Below are 22,535 nucleotides of genomic sequence, written 5' to 3'. Positions count from 1 at the left end.
CTGAACCAATTAAACTGATGGGAACATTGACCTGCATAGGGCCATGGCCCTCCAAACCCCTACCATCCATGTACCTTTCCAAACTTCTCTTAACTGTTGAAATCCAGCTCACATGCACCACTTGCACTGGCAGCTCGTTCCACACTCTCACAACCCTCTGAGTGAAGAAATTTCCCCTCAGGTTCACCTTAAACTTTTCGCCTTTCACCCTTAACTCATAACAGCTAGTTGTAGTCCCACCCAACCTCAGTGGAAAAAGCCCTCTTGCATTTACCCTATCTATACCCTTCATAATTTTGTATACCTCTATCAAATCTCCTCTTAATCTTCTACATATTAAGGAATAAAATCCTAATCTATTCAAGCTTTCCATATAACTCAGGGCCTCCAGACCCATCAACATTCTTGTAAATTTTCTCTGCATTCTTTCAACCTTATTTACATCTTTTCTGTAGGTAGGTGACCAAAACTGCACACAATACTCCTAATTAGGCCTCACCAACATATTATACAAATTCAACATAACATCCCATCTTCTGTACTCAATACTTGTGATTTATGAAGGTCAATGTGCCAAAAGGTTTCTTTACAAGCTCATCAACCTATGATACAGATTTTTGGTTGAAAATCTGTCAGTTCAGTCTTGAATTTCTACACATGGTGCACGTCCATTCCCTTCCTGCATTTGCTGTCCTTGACTATTCTCCAACAATGTTTAACTTCTACTGAAACTATAAGAGTCTGAAGAGATTAATTGCTATTAAGCATACGTGCAATAAAAGGATCTAGTGCTTTCCCAGCATATATGACAAATAAACTCTTCTTGGGCTTCTAGCCATGTACAGGTATTGATTATAACCGATGCTTAGATGACTAACTCTGCCACCTTCTTCAGGGATGATGCTTGGCCATGTCTAGTCTGGTGGTATTTATACCCCTGTATTTCGTTCCCTCCTCATTGGTTAGTCCTCATCCAATCAGGTTTCAGCTCTCCCACCTGGTTTACAATTGAATTCCAGTTCTTACTTAGAGTGACCTTCATATTTGTTAAACTTCTTTCCCTCTAGTTTTATTACAATGGCTTCCTTTAACAGGCAGTCCCAAAAATCATTGGCATGGCACAGTAGCTTTATGCCATCAAAGTCAATCCTATGGCCATTGCAAACAAAGACAAAGGTCTTTGATATTCTTCAAATGACTGTTTATTTTATTATGCAACCATGATAACATTAAAATGGTATTTCTTTAGGGTGAAGAGATTTTGAGAATCTTAAAGATATAAATGATGCTAGAGAAATGCAGATTTTCCTGTTTGATGATTTTATATAAATGGAGTGAATATGAGCACAGAACAGAAATCAGTACAGAGCTCATCCATCATACTTGTTGCTCTCTATCTCAGACACCATTTGATTGACCCACTACTGTTCTTGCAGACATTCCCTCTCTCATTCTCCACATTTTAAACTCCCACTGTTCTGTTGTAGTCCCCTACTTCAACTTACTCTGTGGCTTGGTTACTCAGTTCTAATGCAAATCAAAAGGAGTGCAGTTGCTGGAAGTCTGAAATGAACATCGAAAATGCTAGAAATACTCAAGAGGTCCAGTAGCATCTGTAGGAAGAAAACAGAGCTAATATTTTAGGTCTGTTTCTCTTTTCACAAATGATGCTTGACTACAAAAGATTTTCAGCATTTTCTATTTTTTTACTTCTCTATTCCACTACCTGTTTCCATCTCTGTTCTGTTTGAGTTGTTCACTTTCTCTGTTTTGAGTTGTTCACTTTATCTGTTTTGTTATCTCCTCTTTGCTTGTTTTTTATTTCCTTCTTTCAGGATTTTTTCCCATATATCTCTGTGCTAGCTTTATTCTTTATGTCACTTTGCTCACTTTTTTGTATGGTACTTGGAAAACTTTATCCTGCAGTTAGAACTTCCAAACTATTAAACTTGTTTGCATAGGTTGAGCCAAATAGCCTTCTATTCTTATCTTGCAGGCATTTGTATCTATCCTACCAGTCACCTGAATTACAGAATCCAATTAACTAACCAACTACTGTAACTCAGAATAATCAGATAAACAGTTATTAGTCAAACACAAAAAATCTGATTGAGATACTCCAAGGCACAACCCATTGACTTTAGAAGTCATTCTAAGATATTTAGAGCTGTCTTAAACACTTCAATCAGTAAAATGAAAGATAATTCATTTGTAGATTGATTTCCATATTCTCAGGTGATCACAATAAGCTTCTGGCAAATTAATGTACTTTTTCTTCTGAATGTAGAAAAATGCAGCAGAGAATTTACGCCCAATAATTCTATTTGCTAACAATCTGATAATGACTACATAATTTGTTTCTGTTGATGGTTAAGGAATGTATATTGGCCAGAAACAGAGAACATTCCTCTGGTATCCTTCAAAAGAGACATGGGTGAGTACAGAGGGCTTTGGTTTAACACCTCCTCTGAAAAGTGCTACATTTTCCAGTGCTGTATCCTTTTACTTCTACTATGTTGCTCAATGAGTAACACTTAAACCCTTAGATTTCCTGACTTGAAGACCAGGTGCCACCATTAAACCAAGATTTACATCTCTTTGGTTTCCATTCTGAAGATAATAACTGATTTTTGTATCTTTTTGCCAGACATTTCTATATATGAACAAACAAATCATAAGCAGGAGTTGGCCATTCAGCCCTTCATGCCAGTTCCACTATTAATAAGATGATAGATGATCTAACGTATATCCTGCATTCCCATCCATCCATGGAAACCTTTCATCCCTTGCCCATCAGGAATTCACCTACCTATGCCTTACATACAGTATGTTCAAAAATACCCATTTAGGAGGGATATCCTTCAGTGTGACTGGAGCTGACAAATAACTCAGAGAAAAAGAATGATAGCAGATTGTTAGCACTAATGAGAGCAGGCTGATTACAAAAAGCTCAGAGAATAAGAAACAAAATAAGAACAAGCACAAGGTAAGACTAGCTGCAAATATAAAAGGAAATCCACAGAGGTTCTGTAGGCACATGAACAAGAAAAGGGTTAGAATAGGAGATGTATAGATACAAAATTGGGAATCATAGTGAACTGCAAAGATGAGAGAAATAGGAGATATAAATGAGCTGTGGAATGATGGGATAGGTGGCTGATGATATGTAATGCAGAGAAATGTAAAGTTTTACATGCATATTGTTACAGGCAATAAATCTAAAGCAACGCACACTGCTGGACGAAATCAGCAGGTCAGGTCGCATCTGTGAAGGGAAATAAACAGTTGATGTTTTGGGCTGAGACCCTTCAATAGGCCCTGATTGTTGACTGTTCAATTCCCTGAATAGATGCTGTCTTATCTGCTGAGCTCCCCCAACATGTTGTGTGTGTTGCTCAAGATTTCCAACATCTGCAGAATCCCTTGCGTTACCAATATATTTCTAAAAAAAAGGTGCAAAAACAGAGATCAGTGGTTGGTAAGTTGATGGAGAAGATCCTGAGTGGCAGGATTTATGAACATTTGGAGAGGCATAATACGATTAGGAATAGTCAGCATGGTTTTGTCAAAGGCAAGTCGTGCCTTACGAGTTTGATTGAATTTTTTGAGGATGTGTCTAAACACATTGATGAAGGTAGAGCTGTAGATGTAGTGTATATGGATTTTAGCAAGGCATTTGATAAGGTACCCCATGCAAGGCTTATTGAGAAAGTAAGGAGACATGGGATCCAAGGGAACATTATTTTGTGGATGCTGAACTGGCTTGCCCACAGAAGGCAAAGGGTAGTTGTAGACAAAGGGCTGTCAGAGGTTACAGTGGGACAGAGATAGGATGCAAAACTGGGCTGAGAAGTGGCAGATGGAGTTCAATCCAGATAAGTGTGAGGCGGTTCATTTTGGTAGGTCAAATATAATGGCAAAATATAGCATTAATGGCAAGACTCTTGGCAGTGTGGAGGATCAGAGGGATCTTGGGGTCCGGCCTTCATCAATTGTGGGTTTGAGTTTAAGAGCCAAGAGGTAATATTGCAGCTAAATAGGACCCTGGTCAGACCCCACTTGGAGTACTGTGCTCAATACTAGTTGCCTCACTGCAGGAAGGATGTGGAAACCATAGAAAGGGTGCAGAGGAGATTTACAAGGATGTTGTCTGGATTGGGGAGCATGCCTCATGAGAATAGGTTGAGTGAACTCGGCCTTTTCTCCTTGGAGCAACAGACGATGAGAGGTGACTTGATGGAGGTGTACAAGATCATGAGAGGCATTGATCGTGTGGATAGTCAGAAGCTTTTTCCCATGGATGGATACATGGAGCTTAGAAAAATAGAGGGCTATGGGTAAGCCTAGGTAGTTCTAAGGTAAGGACATGTTCGACACAGCTCTGTGGGCTGTATTGTGCTGTAGGTTTTCTATGTTTCTATATATATAGTCGTGCAATTCATTACAAGGGATGGTAAGTTGAGAAAGTGGCTAAATATAGGTTCAAGGTTCATTTTAGTGTCAACTTATGCGTGTACAATACAACTCTGATATCTGTCTTCTCCAGTTAGCCATGAAATACATATGAAAAGGTAAAAGAAACAAAACTCGCAGACCCCAGAATCCTCCACCCCTTTCCTGCAGAAAAGAACAGCGATAATTACAATCCCTGTCCCCCCTCACTCGCAGGAAAAAACAGCAACATTAACAATCCCCGACCCCCCTCCCCTCAGAAAAACAGCAACAATAGAATCCTCAACTCCCTCACTCACAGAAAAAACAGCAACATTAACTATCTCTGACCCCCCTCCCCACAGAAAAACATCAACAAAAACAGGGTTGACCCCTCCCCATCTGCTTCCACTGTTCCAGTCAGTCTGACCTTGTCCAGTCAGTCTGACCTTGTCCATCCCTTCTTTGCTCCTGTTATGGTACTTTGGAATTCCCAGGAATCTGTTGCTGACTCCCACCCACCCTGCACTCCCATCTGCTGACACTCAGGTTAAGCTGTTGTCACCTGGCTTGATTATACCACAGCTCCTGCAACTCCTCACACTGCCAGCAAAAAAATTCTGCTTCCAGTCCACTCAGTCCATCTCTATGGCCACCATACTGTGCAACTCTATAGACCTCCCTTAGACCTTCAGACATAGTGCCACCGTTGGTTCTGCTTCTTCACTGACTGCCTGCTTCTACCCTCATAGCACAGGCTGATCCCACCCCACAAGTGCTGAAACCTTTGTTTCTGCCTTTGCCCCCCCCCGAGCCCATCTAAGCAGCTTCTTATACCCCCCTCAACTCCCTCCCTTACCTCTGTGTCCTGTCACCTTCATCCCACACAGTTCAACCAGCACTGACCTCAGCCTCATTGGTTTAAACCTCTCGCCTGCTTTCAACCTCCAGTCTCCCTGTCTACCCTGTTGTGAGATTGGTCTCTGTTCATCCCTTCTGTGAGTGATGTAGGCTTGGGAATTGGAAATTGGTGCTCAATTTTGCAGATTAAAGAACAACAGATTACAAATTAACACAGTACAGAGCACAGACACTTAAGAGTGGATGTATGGACAAAGGGGGCAAATGCTAACTTAACTTCAGTGTCACAGGTTTGAAATTCCTTTGTGTGATGAAATAATTTTTACCACATGGAAAGGAATTTTATCCAAACATTTTGTAAATGTAATCAAGTTCACACTATGAATTCATTGAAAGGCATGGAGATGAGAGTCCAGGACTTAGTGTTACTGGCCAATGTAAGACAGAGTTGCTTGGACATATGCATTGGTGTCAGGTGATGTTCACTGGGACTTCACTGGCATAAAGTTCATCTGTAAATCATGCGTACCTGAAGCAGGTCATACTAAGATGTTCTTAAAGGTAAGCTGCCTTTCCCGTGGCCCAGTGATCTGAAGTTCAATACCAGTAATTTTTGTAGTCAGCCATTCATCCCACACCAGTTCACTGTTGGTGTCTGCATCTTCATATCATCAGATCTGAGCTAGAATACCCTCTGTCTTCTATGGGCAGGCCAATTCTGAATCCAATTGACCATGCATCCCATGCATCTTAACCTTCTGGATGAGCCTCCCATGAGGGACCTTGTCACACCTCTTACTAAAATTCATGTAACCCCAATCTAGAAATCCAATAAGGAATTCCAAACGAACTCCTATTCTGCAAAGATCATAGGGGATATGGAACTCACTTGTCTACGGAGTGACTAAAGAAGGTAGAGGAATCACAATTAAGGGGAGACTGGACAAATAAATGAGAAAGAATGAAAGGTCTGCTCTGCCATTAAATAACTATACCTTAAACTGTATTCCCACCTGTCCAAATAACCTTTCACCTTCTCACTTATCAAGAATCCATCTAAAACTGTGAAGAATGCAGGATGGGGAAGAAGAAGCTATTTCCTGGAATTTAGAATTTTAAAAGGAGGAAGGTAATACAGGTCAACCTTCTATAATTCAGCACCATTGGGACCTGAGGAGTGCCGGATTAGTGAAAATGCCAAATTACAGAAGGATCACATTAAGCAATAGCTAACTGCCTCATCATACCTTTAAAATATCATGTAAATCAGTACAAGTTAGATAACAATGAAACAGAAATATTAAATGAGTATCAGGTGAAATTTTAATAAAGTAATATTCTGTACAGGCACAGATAAAATAAAGGGTACAGGTAAATGTACAGGAATTAACTTGTACAGAACAGTTGAGCACTTCCGCTTCTTAAGTGAGACGTTTAATATACCTTCAGGCAAAGTTACATGTCCGCAAGTGTGGGGTTGTCAGGATCATCAACAGCTTCATCTTGAAAAATAAATGAAGCATCAGGAACTGGTGCTGAAACTGGCAAAACAGTTTCTTCAAAAACTGTTGATGATGGTGGCAGCACATCTGGGTGAGCAGAAGCAGAAGTTGGAGAAAGGAGGTCTCCTACACACCACATTTCACGTGACTGCCAGGCAGCCGGGGATTTGGTGCTGGGCTCTTCCCTCTTTACTCACAGTTACTGAGGGAATCCTTGTTAGCTTCTTTTCCTCCACTTAGTAATATGCTTAAGTTCAGCGGGTCGCCACGTCTGATCTGAGGTTGTAGGCAAAAGAGAACGGAGTACCAGCCGGGCAACACCGGAGGGTAGTGCATGACTGCCGGCAGGTGGGCGAGAAGGTGGATCGACCCAGCAAGCGCCAGCTCACCCGCCGCTGGTGGGTGAGATGGGTGGATGCCATGTGGCCGCGCCTCACACAAATGATATTAATAAATGCAGGAAAACAAGCGGGAATCGCCCGTCTGTGCTTACAAGAGTGGGCTATGTGCCAACACGTGAACAGATCTAGCGCAACCAAAACAATGAACAGCAGATTGGTACGGTAGCCTGAGAAATTTGAAATTACGGTTGCACGGAAATTTTGAAATCAGTGCAAGATTATCGAGGGAACCGGATTACAGGTAGTCGGATTAGTGAAGGTTGACCTGTACTGAATTTATAGAGAATCTAAGGTTGACCGCACTTGGAGTACCATGTCCCATGCTCATCTCCATCCCTCAGGATTGACTCCTCAGTAAACCGGAAAGTCTGAGTAAGAAATCTTGCTGTTTTATGCCTTCAGAAGTGGTGTCTGGAATGGTGACAATGAAAGATTAGGAAGCATCATTTCAAGTTACAGGATAATTAGAGGACACAAGTAGATACCAGTAAAAGGCTGGTAGAGGATTGATGAAATGAAGCTTAAGAAGGGTGCCACACCTCCTCTCATCCAAAGGGCAGGTAGATGTTTAGTTGGGGAGATTTTCCACCATTACAGTGTTCATTAGATTCTGCTCCATTTTGGTGGAATTTACAACACTGGTTTTGTAGTCTGGAGGGTTATCAGAGGTTACAGCAGGACATCGATAGGATGCAAAACTGGGCTGAGAAGTGGCAGATGGAGTTCAACCCAGATAAGTGTGAATTGGTTCATTTTGGTAGGTCAAATTTGAAGACAGAATATAGTATTAAAGTTAAGACTCTTGGCAGTGTGAAGAATCAAGAGATATCTTAGGGTCTGTGTCCATAGGACACTCAAAGCTGCTGCATAGGTTTACCGTGTTGTTAAGGTGTATGGTGTGATAGCCTTCATCAACTGTGGGATTGAGTTTAAGAGCTGTGAGGTAATGTTACAGCTATATAAGACCTTGGTTAGACCCCAATTGGAGTACTGTGTTCAGTTTTGGTCACCATACTGCAGGAAGGATGTGTATACTATAGAGAGAGTGCAGGATGTTGCCTGGATTGGAGGGCATATCTTATAAGAATAGGTTGAGTGAACTTGGCCTATTCTCCTTGGAGTGACAGAGGATGAGAGGTGACCTGACAGAGGTGTATAAGATGATGAGAGGCTTTGATAATGTGGATAGCCAGAGACTCTTCCCCAGGGTTGAAATGGCTAACACGAGGGGGCACAGTTTTAAGGTTTTTGGAAATAGGTATAGAGGGGACATCAGAGGTAAGTTTTTCACACAGAGAGTGGTGGGCGAATGGAATGCACTGCCAGCGAAGATGGTAAAGGCAGATACAATAGGGTCTTTTAAGAAACTCTTAGATTGGTACATGGAGCTTAGAAAAGTAGAGGGCTATGCAGTAGGGAAATCCTAGGCAGTTTCTAGAGTAGGTTACATGGTCGACACAACATTGTGGGCCAAAAGGCCTGTAATGTGCTGTAGATTTTGTATGTTTCTATACTCTATAACATCACCAACCCCCTCCCCACAGAAAAAAACAGTAACAGTACAATCCCTGACCCCCTCACTCGCTGAAAGAACAACAATAACAATCTCCGACCCACTCCCCCAGAAAAAAACAGCAATACAATCCCCAACCACCTCAGTCACAGTAAAAAGCTGTGACAATAGCACTGCATCCTCAACCCTCCCCTGCAGAAAAAATAGTGACCAACCCCCTCACTTGCAAAAAAGAACCGCGACAGCGGCATCAAAAAACCCCTAGCTCTCACCCATACACAAAGAACTTACAGATCACCCACCCGCCAATCAGCCACAAGAAAGAAAACACCGAAAAACTGAAGGAGACCAATATAGAGTACAGTCCAATCACATAAATCTCAGAACTCACACCTGGTCCAAGTGGTGGCCCCTTTGGGAGTGATCATTCACACTCTGGCACTGTTGGAACCCTAAAGTTTATAAATAGTGGCTTAGAATTTAAAAGTCATGAGTAAGCCTTATGAAACACTGGTTCATACTATATCCAGCTCTAGGGTCTGAACCTTGAAAGGATGAAAGCACTTTAGAAGAGGCATAGTTGATGATTTACCAAAATGATTTTGGAGTTGAAGCTCTTTTGTAATGTGGCTGTATTGTAAATACTGTGTTTGTTCTTAAGAACAGAGGAGATAGCAGGAAGATCAGATAGAGGTATTTAAAGTTTAAATCTAGTGAGTATTTGAGTCTGGAATTGACTTCCAGGGTTAGTAGTAAAGGATGATTCAATTATAATGTTCAGAAAATGATATAAAGGGAAAGAGTTTAAAGAGTTGTGGGGAGAGAGCAGGAACCAGGACTCGCTTAATTGCTCTAAAGTAGAGCCGCAATGGACTTGAAGGCTCTCCTATGGTATTACCATTCTACGATTCTGTGAACTCAGTGTTGTCTTGCTATGCATTACAATGAATTACGTGACTGTTCTATTTTCAGATGGAGAAATTGTATCAAAACCAATGGTATTGTTTTTGGGACCTTGGAGTGTTGGAAAATCCACCATGGTCAACTATCTCCTTGGACTGGATGAGACTGTCTACCAGTTGTATACAGGTACAGAAAGGCAATATAGAGAATATTAAATATTTGGGTGATGGACTCAATAAAGATTGCTTTAACATTAAGTTCTTGACCAGGAACACAGCCAAAGGGACAGATATATTTATACTCCTATCTTAGGCTTCCCATGCCCCAAGCATCTCAGATTCAGATTTATTTATCATGTATCTATTGAAACATACATTGAAATGTGTTGTTGGTGTTAACAATCAACACACCTAATACCTAAGGATGTGCTGGGGATAGCCTACAAGTGTAGGCTATAGCCTACACTTCCGATTCCAATATAGCATGCCCAAAACTTATTAACTCTTACTACGATAAATACCATTTACTAGTTAAACAAAATATAGCTCATTCATTACTCCAGATTAGCAAGGTAATTTCTTTTAGGAGCTAGGTCACTATGTAGGAATGTGGATTTAAAGTAATCAATTGATGATTGATAGAAAGATTACTTGGGAGCTTACGAATTAGGAGGTAGTCAGGATTATTGCATGCACACTGCTCCACTGTATGTGCAGAAGTTTCTCTCCGCAGCTTTGTGTGCTCAATATATGATCCTCTGCTTTTTTCAAATTCAGATTTGGAATCTGATTCTTATTTATTTATCAAAACATATAGTGAAATGTGTCATTTGTATTAGCAACCAACACACTCAAGGATGTGATGGGGGCAGTCCACAAGTGTCACCACACATTCTGGTGCCAACATAGCATGCTCACAATGCTAGGCAGAATAACACAGAACACAAATAACAAGCCCCATTCCTCCCTCCTTCCTATCCACCAACCCAAGCTCATACACCGACCTCTAAACCCAAGATAGGCCATCTTTGGCCTCCAGCGTACAGTACTCATGGATTCACAGACAATGGGTCCGGACTTCCCCAGCAGACTCGCAGAGATTCGCAGACTTGGGGTCCTGGCCATTGGACCTCAACCTCTGGAAATCCAATAGACCTTCGAGCTTCCATCTATATGCTTTCCCTGCATACCTCACCCAGAATAGTTTTTCTAGTTCAGCAAAAAATTGGAATGATTGTGTGTGATAGAAGAATGGCTTCTTTGGCAAGGGCAATAGGGTATGTAGTAAAAATCAGAAAAATAAGAGTTGATGTGCAAGGGTAACTGAATGAAGGAGCAGGCTTTGAGTGTCAAATGATCTCTGCTGCCTGTTCCTAATTTTTCTGTATTTTCTATCTACCCATTAGGTGCAGAGCCAACTACAACAGAATTTACTGTACTCACACATGGAAATAAGATACGGACTGTGGAAGGAATTGTCATGGCTGCCGATAGTGCTCGATCATTTTCCCCTTTAGAAAAATTTGGGCAGAACTTTCTAGAGAAACTTGTTGGCATTGAGCTCCCACACAAGCTGCTAGAACGAGTGACTATTGTGGACACCCCTGGAATCATTGAAAACCGTAAACAGCAAGAGAGAGGTACTGTATACAACTTATAAAACTATAATAACTGCTTACAAATCATATTGCAAGCTGAGTAGGAAACTGGGGATGTTGTGAGCTGGGGAAGGAGAAATAATTTAGAGTTAAACTAAGAAGATTAAATTAAATTATATGGCTTAATTACATAAAAGCTTAAATTACATTTCTAAAACCACAATTAGAAATGGATATACAGGAAGCATGTTTCATCTGCAGTAAGTCTACAACCCAAGGAACTTTCATTCTGAGTTGGACTCTATGACATGTAAGTGAAAAGTTGTTGTTCAGTTTGATCCAAGTCATGCCTTGTTGATTAGATAATGGTTTAGATTTGTTTAGTTGTCAAGGACATAAGCAAATCTGTGACTCAAGCAGGCAGAGGAGCCCATAAATAGAATGGTGGAAGAAACTTAGTCTTTGACTTACATTGTCCACAGGGTATTTGCCACGAGTTGGGTGATAATATGGACTGCAAGGGTTAGGTGGGGGTGGAATAGGAAGTTTAACCAGAACATTGTTTATTGAAAATTGGAAATTGATTATGAATGTGTAGTTGATATTACAGAATGAAGGATAGATAAAAGTCTCTACAATTATAGCTGTAGATTGTTTTGCCCATTTATTGTTGAAATTAAGGACTTCTTTTCCTTCTGTTGCAGAAACTTTTTTTGAGTATAAGAGGAACTGTTCAATTATTGTGGTCCACAAAATTGAAAGCACTACACTGAAGTGTTTCATTGAGGAATAGAATGGTTAAGTGTAAATTTTATCATGATCTTCTGTGGCATTGTCAAATGGCTGCATTTGACTGGCAAGGCAATAGCAATGGATAGGGGTGAAGGGGAAATGGAGAATGAGAAATACAGAGTAGTTTAAATGCACCCATGGGAAAAATCCTCTTGGCCATCTTGCCAAAGATTCATTTAGTTCACTTTGGCAAGAACTTCTGTTCTTGTATGAACTAATCTGATCTGAGTAAAGTACATTGCTAGACCAGGGAAACAAAAGTTCTTGAGATCCTACCAAAGGAGTTCATGTAAATTATACAATTATATTTTTAAATAGTGTAAATATTAGAAAAGGATTTTCATCAATTCCCCAAACATTTGAGGATTTACATCTGCTCCACAAGCTTGACTCAAGGATGTACATCTCCTGTGAAGCATAGTTTTGCAAACGGTTCTGGTTGCCGCATTATAAGGAGGATGTCAAGGCTTTGAAAAGGGTATGGAAGAGGCTTACTCAGATGTTGCTTGGATTAGAGGACATGTGCACAAGTAGTTGCACAAACTTGGATTGTTTTCTCTGGAGCAGCAGAAGCCAAAGGAGATCTGATAGAGGTTTATAAGATTATGAGAGTCAACAGTATCTTTTTCCCAGAACTGAAATGTTCAATACCAGAGGGTACGCATTTAAGGTGAGGGGGTAATTTTAAAGGAGATGTGAGGGGCGTTTTTTTTACATACAGAGTGGGGTTGCCTGGAATACTCTGCCTGAGTTGGTGGTAGAAGCAGATATATTAGAGACGTTTAGATTGTGAATGTGAGGAAAATGGAAGGAGCTGGACATTGTGTAAGCAGAAGAGATTAGTTTAGATGGCTATTTGATTACTAATTTAATTGTTCAATACAACATTTTGAGCTGAAGGACCTGTCCTGTGTGATACTGTTCTATGTACCATGATTATTAACCTGAGCTTTTCTATGTACAATATTACAGTAATGTTCTATTTTTTCTACTTTTTAAAGGTTATCCTTTCAATGATGTTTGCCAGTGGTTCATTGACCGAGCGGACCTCATATTCGTTGTGTTTGATCCTACAAAGCTAGATGTTGGATTGGAATTAGAAATGCTCTTCCGTCAGTTGAAAGGTCGTGAATCCCAAATCAGAATAATTCTAAACAAGGCTGATAATGTAGCCACTCAAGAACTAATGCGAGTCTATGGAGCTCTCTTCTGGAGCTTGGCACCATTAATCAATGTCACTGAACCACCAAGGGTCTATGTTAGCTCTTTCTGGCCCTATGAATACCAACCTGATACAAATCAAAATCTCTTTCTGAAAGAGGAGGTCTCCCTACTGGAGGATCTTAATCAAGTGATTGAGAACAGGCTGGAGAACAAAATTGCTTTTATCCGCCAGCATGCGATACGTGTGCGCATTCATGCCCTTCTTGTGGACCGGTACTTGCAAACTTTTAAGGACAAAATGACCTTCTTCAGTGATCCGGAACTGGTTTTTAATGAAATACTGGATGAACCAGACAAATTTTACATCTTTAAATCCATCTTGGCTAAAACAAATGTCAGCAAGTTTGACCTTCCCAATCCTAGCGTCTACAAAGATTTTTTTGGCATTAATTCTATCAATAGTTTCAAATTGTTATCTGCACATTGCTCCTACATGGGAGGGTGTCTGCTGGAGAAAATCGAGCGCATCATCACCCATGAGCTTCCTGCTTTGCTGGGAGCGATCTCCGCTGGGAAAAATCCATCCCTTTCATCCTGTGACATCACGGGATGTGGAGAAACACCAAAAAACCGATACAGAAAGCCCTGATCAAGGAGCTTGTAAATTATTTATGGGTGAAATAGCTTATGTCTTATGTGTCTGAGAAGCCATGGTTCATTAACCCTTTGAGAACTGAACTTTCAGAATTCAAGCACCTATTGTATTCCTTAAGGACATTAAGAAGTACCTGTACATAAGACATACTTTTCAACAAACGTCATTCAGTGTGCAAAGATGCACCAACCTGGTCACTTTTGATACAGTTTAGAAAAGTTTATAAAGCGCTCAGAGGGTTAATTTATTTTGCAATGTAGCAAGTGATTAGTCCCATGATGCATGTTTAGATAGAGCTTTGACAGCATTTCTGCAATGTTTGGAGCATGTTGACTATCAGTTCTTGCTGGTGCTAACGTTTGTTCTTGTATCTTTCTCATTGTCCTTCTCCTTTTTAGTTATTTCTCATCACTTTGAACTGTCTAAAATGTAGCTCCACATTCACCTAACCTCCCTTCCAGTTAGTTTCACTTTCTTCACCATCCCATATTTATGAATAATTTTGAACTTGATTACAAAACCATTCACAGATATTGCTGAGAGATACAGAGGTTGTAAAAGTTTAGCTTTTGAGTGGTCTTGCACTCCATTCAGAGTCTCACTGGCTAATATTATTGGTTCCATTGCCAAATCACACAGAACAAAATTTAAAAAAAAGAAAATCAATTGTAAAGTGAGCAGTGGTTTTAAATCATTGTTGGTTATACAAGGGCTGGTTACAAAACACATTGGTTCACAATCCATAAAAACCTTTAAATTGTTTCATGAAACAGATTAGTATCGCAGATTATGATAATCTTACAAACTATTCAACCAATCATCTCTTTATCTTGCTCATTTTTTCTTCACTGTATTTATATGATGTTCAACATACTTTGGTACAACAGATATAGAGACAAAAAGATTATTTATAAATAGTTCTTGTGATAGGGACTTACAAGTCACCTTAAATGGGAATTTTTCTAGGAACACAATACTATGCTGTTTTGATATTGTAAGAGCATTTTGCATTGACATCATTAGAACTTATTTCTTCACTTTCTTTGAGACATGAAGTCTTTCAGATCGGAATGCAATAACCACTTAAGAGGTAATTAAAGGAAAGTTAAGTTTAGAGTGAAAGGTGTAAATCCTGCAAGCATAAATGCTTCACACTTATTTAATAGCACAGCCAAAATGACACTTACCTCCAGACAATACATTGCTTCATCACTTCTGTTTGTTCTTCATGTTCTTTTTTCTAAAAGCTTTCTTGTGTATTTTGCCCTGTTTCTAGAGCCATTCATGTAGTTTTCCAAAACAACTATTTTTGTCTTTGGGTGGAAATGCCTCTCCACCTCCGTTTAATACATTTCGAACCGAATACTGAAATCAATAAATTTCTCCAATCAGAACAGTTTACAGTACAAGTGTGTGTGCTAACAGGGAAAGAGAAGAGCTAATGAGACAACTAATGAAAGGGTGCACCTTTGAATATTTATAAAATAAAACAAGATATGAAATAAATATATAAATGCCTGAACATTATTTAATAATGACATCCATGGTTTCCTTTCTAATTGTTTGGAAATGGCATTGGAGGAATTTGATCCTCACCCACACATAAATCCTTGATTTCATAAAAATAATTTGACTTCCTTAGAGCATTATTTACTGTCAGCTATATTTCAAAGGCCAAGAACATAACTTGGTAGCTGGCCAGCGTAAATTGGTCATTTAACTATATATAAAATTGAGGGGTATAGGTAGGGTAGACTGCAGGAAACTGTTCCCAGTATCAGAGGTAGATAAAATTAGAGGGTATAGATTCAGGAAAAGAGGAAAGATATTTAGCGGAGATATGATGGGGACTTTCTTCACCAAGTGAAAGTACCTGGAATACATTTTCTGATAGAGCGGTTGAAGTAGGGTCATTAATAGTATTTAAGAAGTGTTTAGATGAGCACTTGAATCACATAGGCATAGGGTACTCTGGACCAAGTACTGGGTGATGAGATTAACACAGGAGGTTGGAATGGAACAGAGAGGCCAAAAGGTCTGTTTCCAAATTGTATGATTCCATGATTTTCCAAGGACTGCAGTATGCAATTGGCCTTTCTTGGTGAAATGTCACTATATAACTTAAACAATGGTCATTTTGATGGGTAGCTATGGTGAAACTGACAGCATTTTTACCTCTGGATCAGCAGGTTCTGAGATTTAGACCCACTCCAGAGATTTGAGGCTGACCTTTTGGCTAAGCTTATAGTCTTAGAACTTCGTGATAGTAGAGTGTAACTAATAATGTCCTATTACAGAGACTCCATAGCACCTTCTAGGGATAGAGAGTGAGACATATGGTATATTTTATATTATTGCTCATAACTTGTGGATCTTGGTGTGAACTCAACGACATTGGCCTTATAGGGTTGGGTGAGTGACTAAAGCCATTAGAATTGGAGGGGTTGGGGAACAGAGAGAGAGAGCGAGAGAGAGAGAGAGTGATGTGTACAGTACTGGCTGTAACCTATGAAAGATCTGTGCTTTGGTAACTCTTTTACAGGGAAACCTGGTATTACATTACAATTTGGAGAATATCCAAATCCAGAGATGCAAAACACAGGCTATTAATATTCTAGAATTGATTGCACAACTACATGGTGCTTGCAAGAAGTGTTGACAATTGGAAACATATTGGGACACTATGGATACTGCCATAAGTTTAATGGATAGAAAATTGTTAGGAAGGAATTGAAATTAAATTAACCCTTTCATGCAGTCTTTCAGATTTCATCTTTTTCTATGAATTAATATTGGGAAGTTGATGATAAGAAAAATTTGTTTTTCTTTAGGTACAGAACAAACACACTGTATGAAATTTGGAAACAGCTGGTTTAATAGCACAGAAGGCAATAGACTGAATAAATGATGGAACCCTTTGATAGCAGAGAGACAACTGAATAGAACAGTTTATGGCTAGCTGGTGAAACCTTCTTATTATTTCAGAATTAACATAGCTTAAATGACATTTTTAATGGGTTGAACCTGAATCTTGAGATTCATATTTTATATTTTATTGCTGGATTGCTTCAGAGTTAAAACCTAAAATCACAAAGCTTGGAAATATCCAAAAATAAAACTTTGAACTTTTGTATTTCACTCCAGAGGTATGGAATAAATCAAAGAGCAGTTTACTTTTGATTCGTAATTTTCATAGGCCCGTCTAATAAAGCTCATGTTGAAACATCTCACTTTGTTCTTGCTTTTTCTCAGTGTCTGAAATGTTTTTGCACTTCCAATCTGTCCAAATTTATTTCATTGTATCATTTGTTTCCTTTGAAGTCCCAAAGGTGGTAGGCTTTCTGTAAATGTTTCTTTATTGAGTACTGAAACATCTTGCATGTGTCATATTTCCTGAGAAACTTCTACTTAATCTTGGCATTTTCATAAAGTTTCTTAAGAATGTGTTTTGTTTTATATGGTTACAAAAATACATTTTTAAACAAAATAATCCAGTGCTTAACCCCTAAGGAACTCCATGGAGAAATGCCAGAAACCTTATAATTATAATCTTTGAACTGACACTTCATTTGCTAGATATGCTGTGAGTTCAGTTCACATTAGAGTACTGATCTCAGCTGAAGTAATTGAGCTACAATGAGAAGCTTCATTTCCTAGGATGGGTGAGGTGACTTCAGTCAGGATTCAGGTTTGAGATCTCTGTATTAACTTGAATATCTGCTTTCATATCAACTGAATTGTCACTAAGGTTTAAGTAACAGAGGGAGGAAGGACCTATGAGTTTATCTCATAACAGAGAAAAAAAACGTAGAAAGTAATGCTTTTACAGTGCCTGAATTTGGATGGGTTCATCTCCCACCCTTCATTTAATTTTGGCAAGAGATAATTATATCTCTGGGAAAAGGAAAACAGGATTGCACTGATCATTTGCCAGCATTATATTGATATTTTAGGACATTACCACAGAACTTCTACAATATCCTAAGAATCCAGAATGAGGAATTAAAATTAAAATAAGAGGTATTTAAAATCTTATGATGAATTTCACTCATACTACAAGCCACACAGTACAGCATTAGCTCTCTTCTCACTAAATATGAAAATATGCTATGAACCATCCAAGATATTTTATCACCAATTACTCTGGAACACAAGATAGAAAACTTGACATTCAGTGGCCACTTTACTAAGTATCTCCTGTACCTAATAAAGTGGCCACTGAATGTATGTTCATGGTCTTCTGCTGCTGTAGTCCATCCATCTAAAGGTTTGACATGTTGTGCATTCAGCAATGTTCTTCTGCACACCACTGTTGTAATGAGTGGTTGCTTGAGTTGCTGCCGCCTTCCTGTCAGCTAGAATCAGTTTGGCCATTCTCCTCTGAACTCTCTCATTAACAAGGCATTTTCATTCACAGAGCTGCCACTCACTAGATGCTTTTTGTTTCTTGCACCATTCTCTGTAAACTCTAGAGACTCTTGTGTATGAAAATCCTAGAAGATCAGCAGTTTCTGAGATATTCAAAACACCCCGTCTGGCACCAACAATCATTCCATGGTCAAAGTCACTTATTTCTTCCCATTCTGATGTTTGATCTGCTTGACCATGTCTACATGCTTTTATGAATTGAATTGCTGCCACATGATTGGCTGATTAGATATTTGCTTTAACAAGCTGGTGAACAGGAGGCCATTTAGTGTATAATTCCCCAGCTGGTATTGAAAATAGCAGTTTCTATATTAAATGCTAATATGCAAAATTATGATTCCAATTTAAGTAAAATTTGTGAGCAGGAAATGCTTTCCATTTTTAATAATGCCTGTGTGTATTTATATTGCCTTTAAGTAGATAGTTTTAATGTTGCCCCTCAACTGACTGTCAGATCTTCAACAGTCCATCACAGTGCCTTCTCCAAGGGGAGAAAGTCTCAACATACCTGAACTATTCGTATGCACCTATTGGCAGCAACCAACAGAATCTAACTATAGTCATTAGTCATAGAGCTGTATACGACAGAAATGAGAGTTTTAGACTCCCGTTCTCTGGGGAAAATACTGTGTATCTACTCTATCTTTACCTATGCCCTTATAATCTAATAAGCCTCTATTAAATCATCCCTCAGTTTCAAAAGCTCCAGTGAGAACAAACCTAGCCTATCCAATCTCTCTTTGAAACTGGAGCACTGCGTTGTAGACATCATGCACAACTTCAGGATTGAAGGACGTCCATTTAGAACTTAGTCAGAGGGTGGTAAATCTGTGGAATTTGTTGCCACAAGCAGCTCTGGAGGCCGTCATTAGGTGTATTTAAGGCAGAGATAGGTAGATTCCTGATTAGCCGGGGCATCAAAGGGTATGGGGTGAAGGCAAGGGAGTGGGGATGACTGGAAGAATTGGATCAGCCCATGACTGAATGGTGGGGCAGACTCGATGGGCCAAATGGCCTACTTCTGCTTCCATATCTTATGGTCTTATTATTCACTTTCTAATGTGACCACATCCTTCCTGTAGTATAGCAAACTGAACTGTACAAGTATCTCCTAACCAGTGTTCTGTACAGCAGTAACTTGTCTTGACCTATGAAGGCAAATATGCCAAATGCCACTACCCTATCCACCTCTATCACCATTTTCAGAGAACTACCGGTACTAACTTTCACCCAAGGTCTCTCTATACATCAGTATTCTTAAGACCCAAGGCATTTACTCTAAATATCATGCCAGTATTTGACATTTTGGTATCTCACACTTGTTTGGATTGATTAACTTCTATCTTTTTCTACTCAGCCCAACTTCCCAGCTGATCTGTGTCTCTCTGTTCTTAACAACACTCTTCATTATCTATGACTGCACCAATTTTCATGTCATCTGCAAACTTGTTATGACTTCCTCTGAAGTCCTTTACCATGCTTTTCCTATTGAAATTCATGCTTGCCTGGAATCCTGCATTCCACCTTCAGTAAAAGTGATACCAATCCAAACCTGAACCAGACTTTTACTACTTCACATCCAGAATATTTGTCAGGCAAATAAAATCACATTGTTCCTCAAAATTGTTCCTTGAATGCCAGATGAAATGTGATAGTCTTTGGGGTAACTGCAAGGTCTGTGTCTTTGTGCTCGGTGCTCAGTAGTGAGTGTGCTTTTTTTGCTGGGGGGTGACTTTGGGGTTCTCACGTTTAACTGTCGTTCATTCTTTGGGGTACTTCTCTGTTTTTGTGGATGTTTTGCGAAGCAAAAGCATTTCATGATGTATATTGTATACATTTCTCTGACATTAAATTGGACCTTTGAACCTTTAAAATTTTCACCATTATTTTGTAATAATGTTGAGAGTTGTGAAATGTGTTACTCAAATTTTGACCTGTTGAGTATTGCTAATAGATTCATTTTTGCTGGCTGTGCAATCAGTTGCCAGCACCCCAAACTCTGAATTTGTATTTACTATCCTTAAAATACTCTTTAAGAAATCTGTGAGCCAAATGTTTTAATGCTAGTTGGTGTCACTTCCTGTGATGCACCTGGTAAATTATCCCATGATTAGGCTAGGATTAAATCAGGGGATTGCTGGGCAGTGTGGCTGGAAGGGCCTATTCCACACTGTATCTCAATCAATATTTTATTATTTATTGTTGGACACAATATGTCCATAAAGCATCTAGCATGTTTTCTTTAATGGCTGAAAATTGAGTTTCTCCCCCATTTCTTATTTTATGCTCTTAACTTCGAGAAATATCAAGTACATCACAGGAAATGACACCAAGTAGCATTAAGACAATTGGCTCACAGAACATGTACTTCACAACATCCACTGAAATGGCTTGTTAGTGTCAAATCAAATCAGCAAGAACTGAGCTGGGGTCAGACCACAAGTGTTGTCATACTTCTGGTGCCAACACAGCATGCCCACAACTCACTAACCCTAATCCGTACATCTTTGAGATGTTGAAGGAAACTGGAGCATCTGAAGGAAACCCATGTGGTCACAGGAAGAACGTACAAACTCCTTACGGACCTCTATTGGTGATCACTGGCACTGTACAGCATTTGCACTAAATGCTATACTACCATGCCACCCATTTTTCAGGTAAAATGGGTCACCTTCTCAGGTGGATACAAAGGACTACATGACACTACTTCAATAAAGAGCAGGGGAGTTTATTCATGAAGTCCTGTTCAGTATCCATTTTTCAGTTCTAAAACAGACCGACTGGTCATTATCACATTGCTGTTTGTGGGAGATATGTAGAAATGTGGAAACTGGCCACTGCACTTTCTCATTTATAACAGACACTATAGCTCAAAAGTATAAGCACAAGAGTATCTGCAGATGTTGGAAATCCAGATCAACACACACAAAATGCGGGAGGAACTCAGCAGGTCAGGCAGTATCTTTGCAGTGGAATAAATAGTTCACATTTCAGGCTGAGACTCTCATTATGACATCAGCCAAAAAGTATGTGACTGACTGTAAAGAGCCTGATATATACTCTGAAAGGCACTGAAGAAATAGTTTACATTCTGCATTGACCTATTTCCTTCAAAGTACCCATTCTGCCAGGAGGAACCAGCTGCATTTATGCCAAATCATCAACAGGTGGCACTATACAACCAAATGACAACAACACGCCAGAGTTTAACTCATTAAAAAATACACTGCTGGAGCAACTCACAGTCCAGCAGCATTGTTGAAGTGTCAGGATGACACCCTGCATCAAGCTTACATCTGCAGCTTGCTACCACCCAAACTGGACCCCCAACAATTTGCCCACCGACACAACCAATTGATGATGATGGAATAGCCACTGCTCTACATATTGTCCTTACACATCTGGAGAAGGATGCTTATGTGAGAATGCTGTTCTTGGACTACAGTTCAGCATTCAACACCATAGTTCCATCCAGGCTCGACAAGAAGCTCAGAGACACTGCCTTGTGCAGCTGGATCCTGGACTTCCTGTCAGATCCCCAGCAGGTTGTAAGAGTGGGCTCCCTCACCTCCAATACACGAGCCCCTCAGGGCTGAGTACTGAGTCCCTTCCTTTACTCCCTGTATACCCATGACTGTATTGCCATCCACAGCTCCAATCTGCTAATTAAATTTGCCAACGACACTACATTGATTGGCCTTATCTCCAACAATGACAAGGTGGCCTACAGGGAAGAAGTCATCTTTTTGACACAATGGTGTCAAGAAAACAACCTCTCCCTCAATGTTGCAAAAACAAAGAAGCTGGTTGTGGATTACAGGAGGAATGGAGACTTGACATGACATGGAGACTTGACTATTGACATCAATGGATCTGGGTTTGAGAGGGTAAACAGCTTCAAGTTCTTCGGCATCCACATCACCGAGGACCTCATGTGGTCTGTACACACCAGCTGTGTGGTGAAAAAGGCACAACAGCGCCTCTTTCACTGTAGACGGTTGAGGAAGTTTGGTATGGGCCCCCAAATCCTAAAAACTTTTTACAGAGGCACAATTGCACCATTGCCTGGTATGGGAACTGTACCTCTCTTAATCTCAGGACTCTGCAGAGAGTGGTGTGGACAGCCCAGCACATCTGTAGTTGTGAACTTCCCATGATTCAGGACATTTACAAGGTCAGATGTGTAAATATTACATTCTCTGTTCTATTTATTATAAATTATTATTAATTACTATGATTGCACATTGCGCATTTAGATGGAGATGTAACTTAAAGATTTTTATTCATG

The 22,535-nt window shown here is 39.7% G+C and overlaps 1 protein-coding gene across 2 annotated transcripts in view; it reads left to right on the top strand.

The window, feature by feature from the left end:
* The window catches only part of srl (sarcalumenin), a 109,068-nt gene extending 92,022 nt beyond the window's left edge, over window positions 1-17,046 (top strand). For both annotated transcript variants that reach the window (XM_073060090.1, XM_073060088.1), the window contains 3 exons: window positions 9,681-9,797; window positions 11,017-11,250; window positions 13,002-17,046. In XM_073060090.1, coding sequence (XP_072916191.1) covers window positions 9,681-9,797; window positions 11,017-11,250; window positions 13,002-13,813 — 1,163 coding nt within the window. In that variant the 3' untranslated portion in view covers window positions 13,814-17,046. The remainder of the gene's footprint in view (window positions 1-9,680; window positions 9,798-11,016; window positions 11,251-13,001) is intronic.
* The last annotated feature ends 5,489 nt before the right edge of the window (window positions 17,047-22,535 follow it).

The sequence above is a fragment of the Hemitrygon akajei genome, chromosome 11, assembly GCF_048418815.1.
Source record: "Hemitrygon akajei chromosome 11, sHemAka1.3, whole genome shotgun sequence".
In the NCBI taxonomy this organism is placed as follows: Eukaryota; Metazoa; Chordata; class Chondrichthyes; order Myliobatiformes; family Dasyatidae; genus Hemitrygon; species Hemitrygon akajei.
This window is presented reverse-complemented; position numbering and strand designations above follow the sequence as displayed.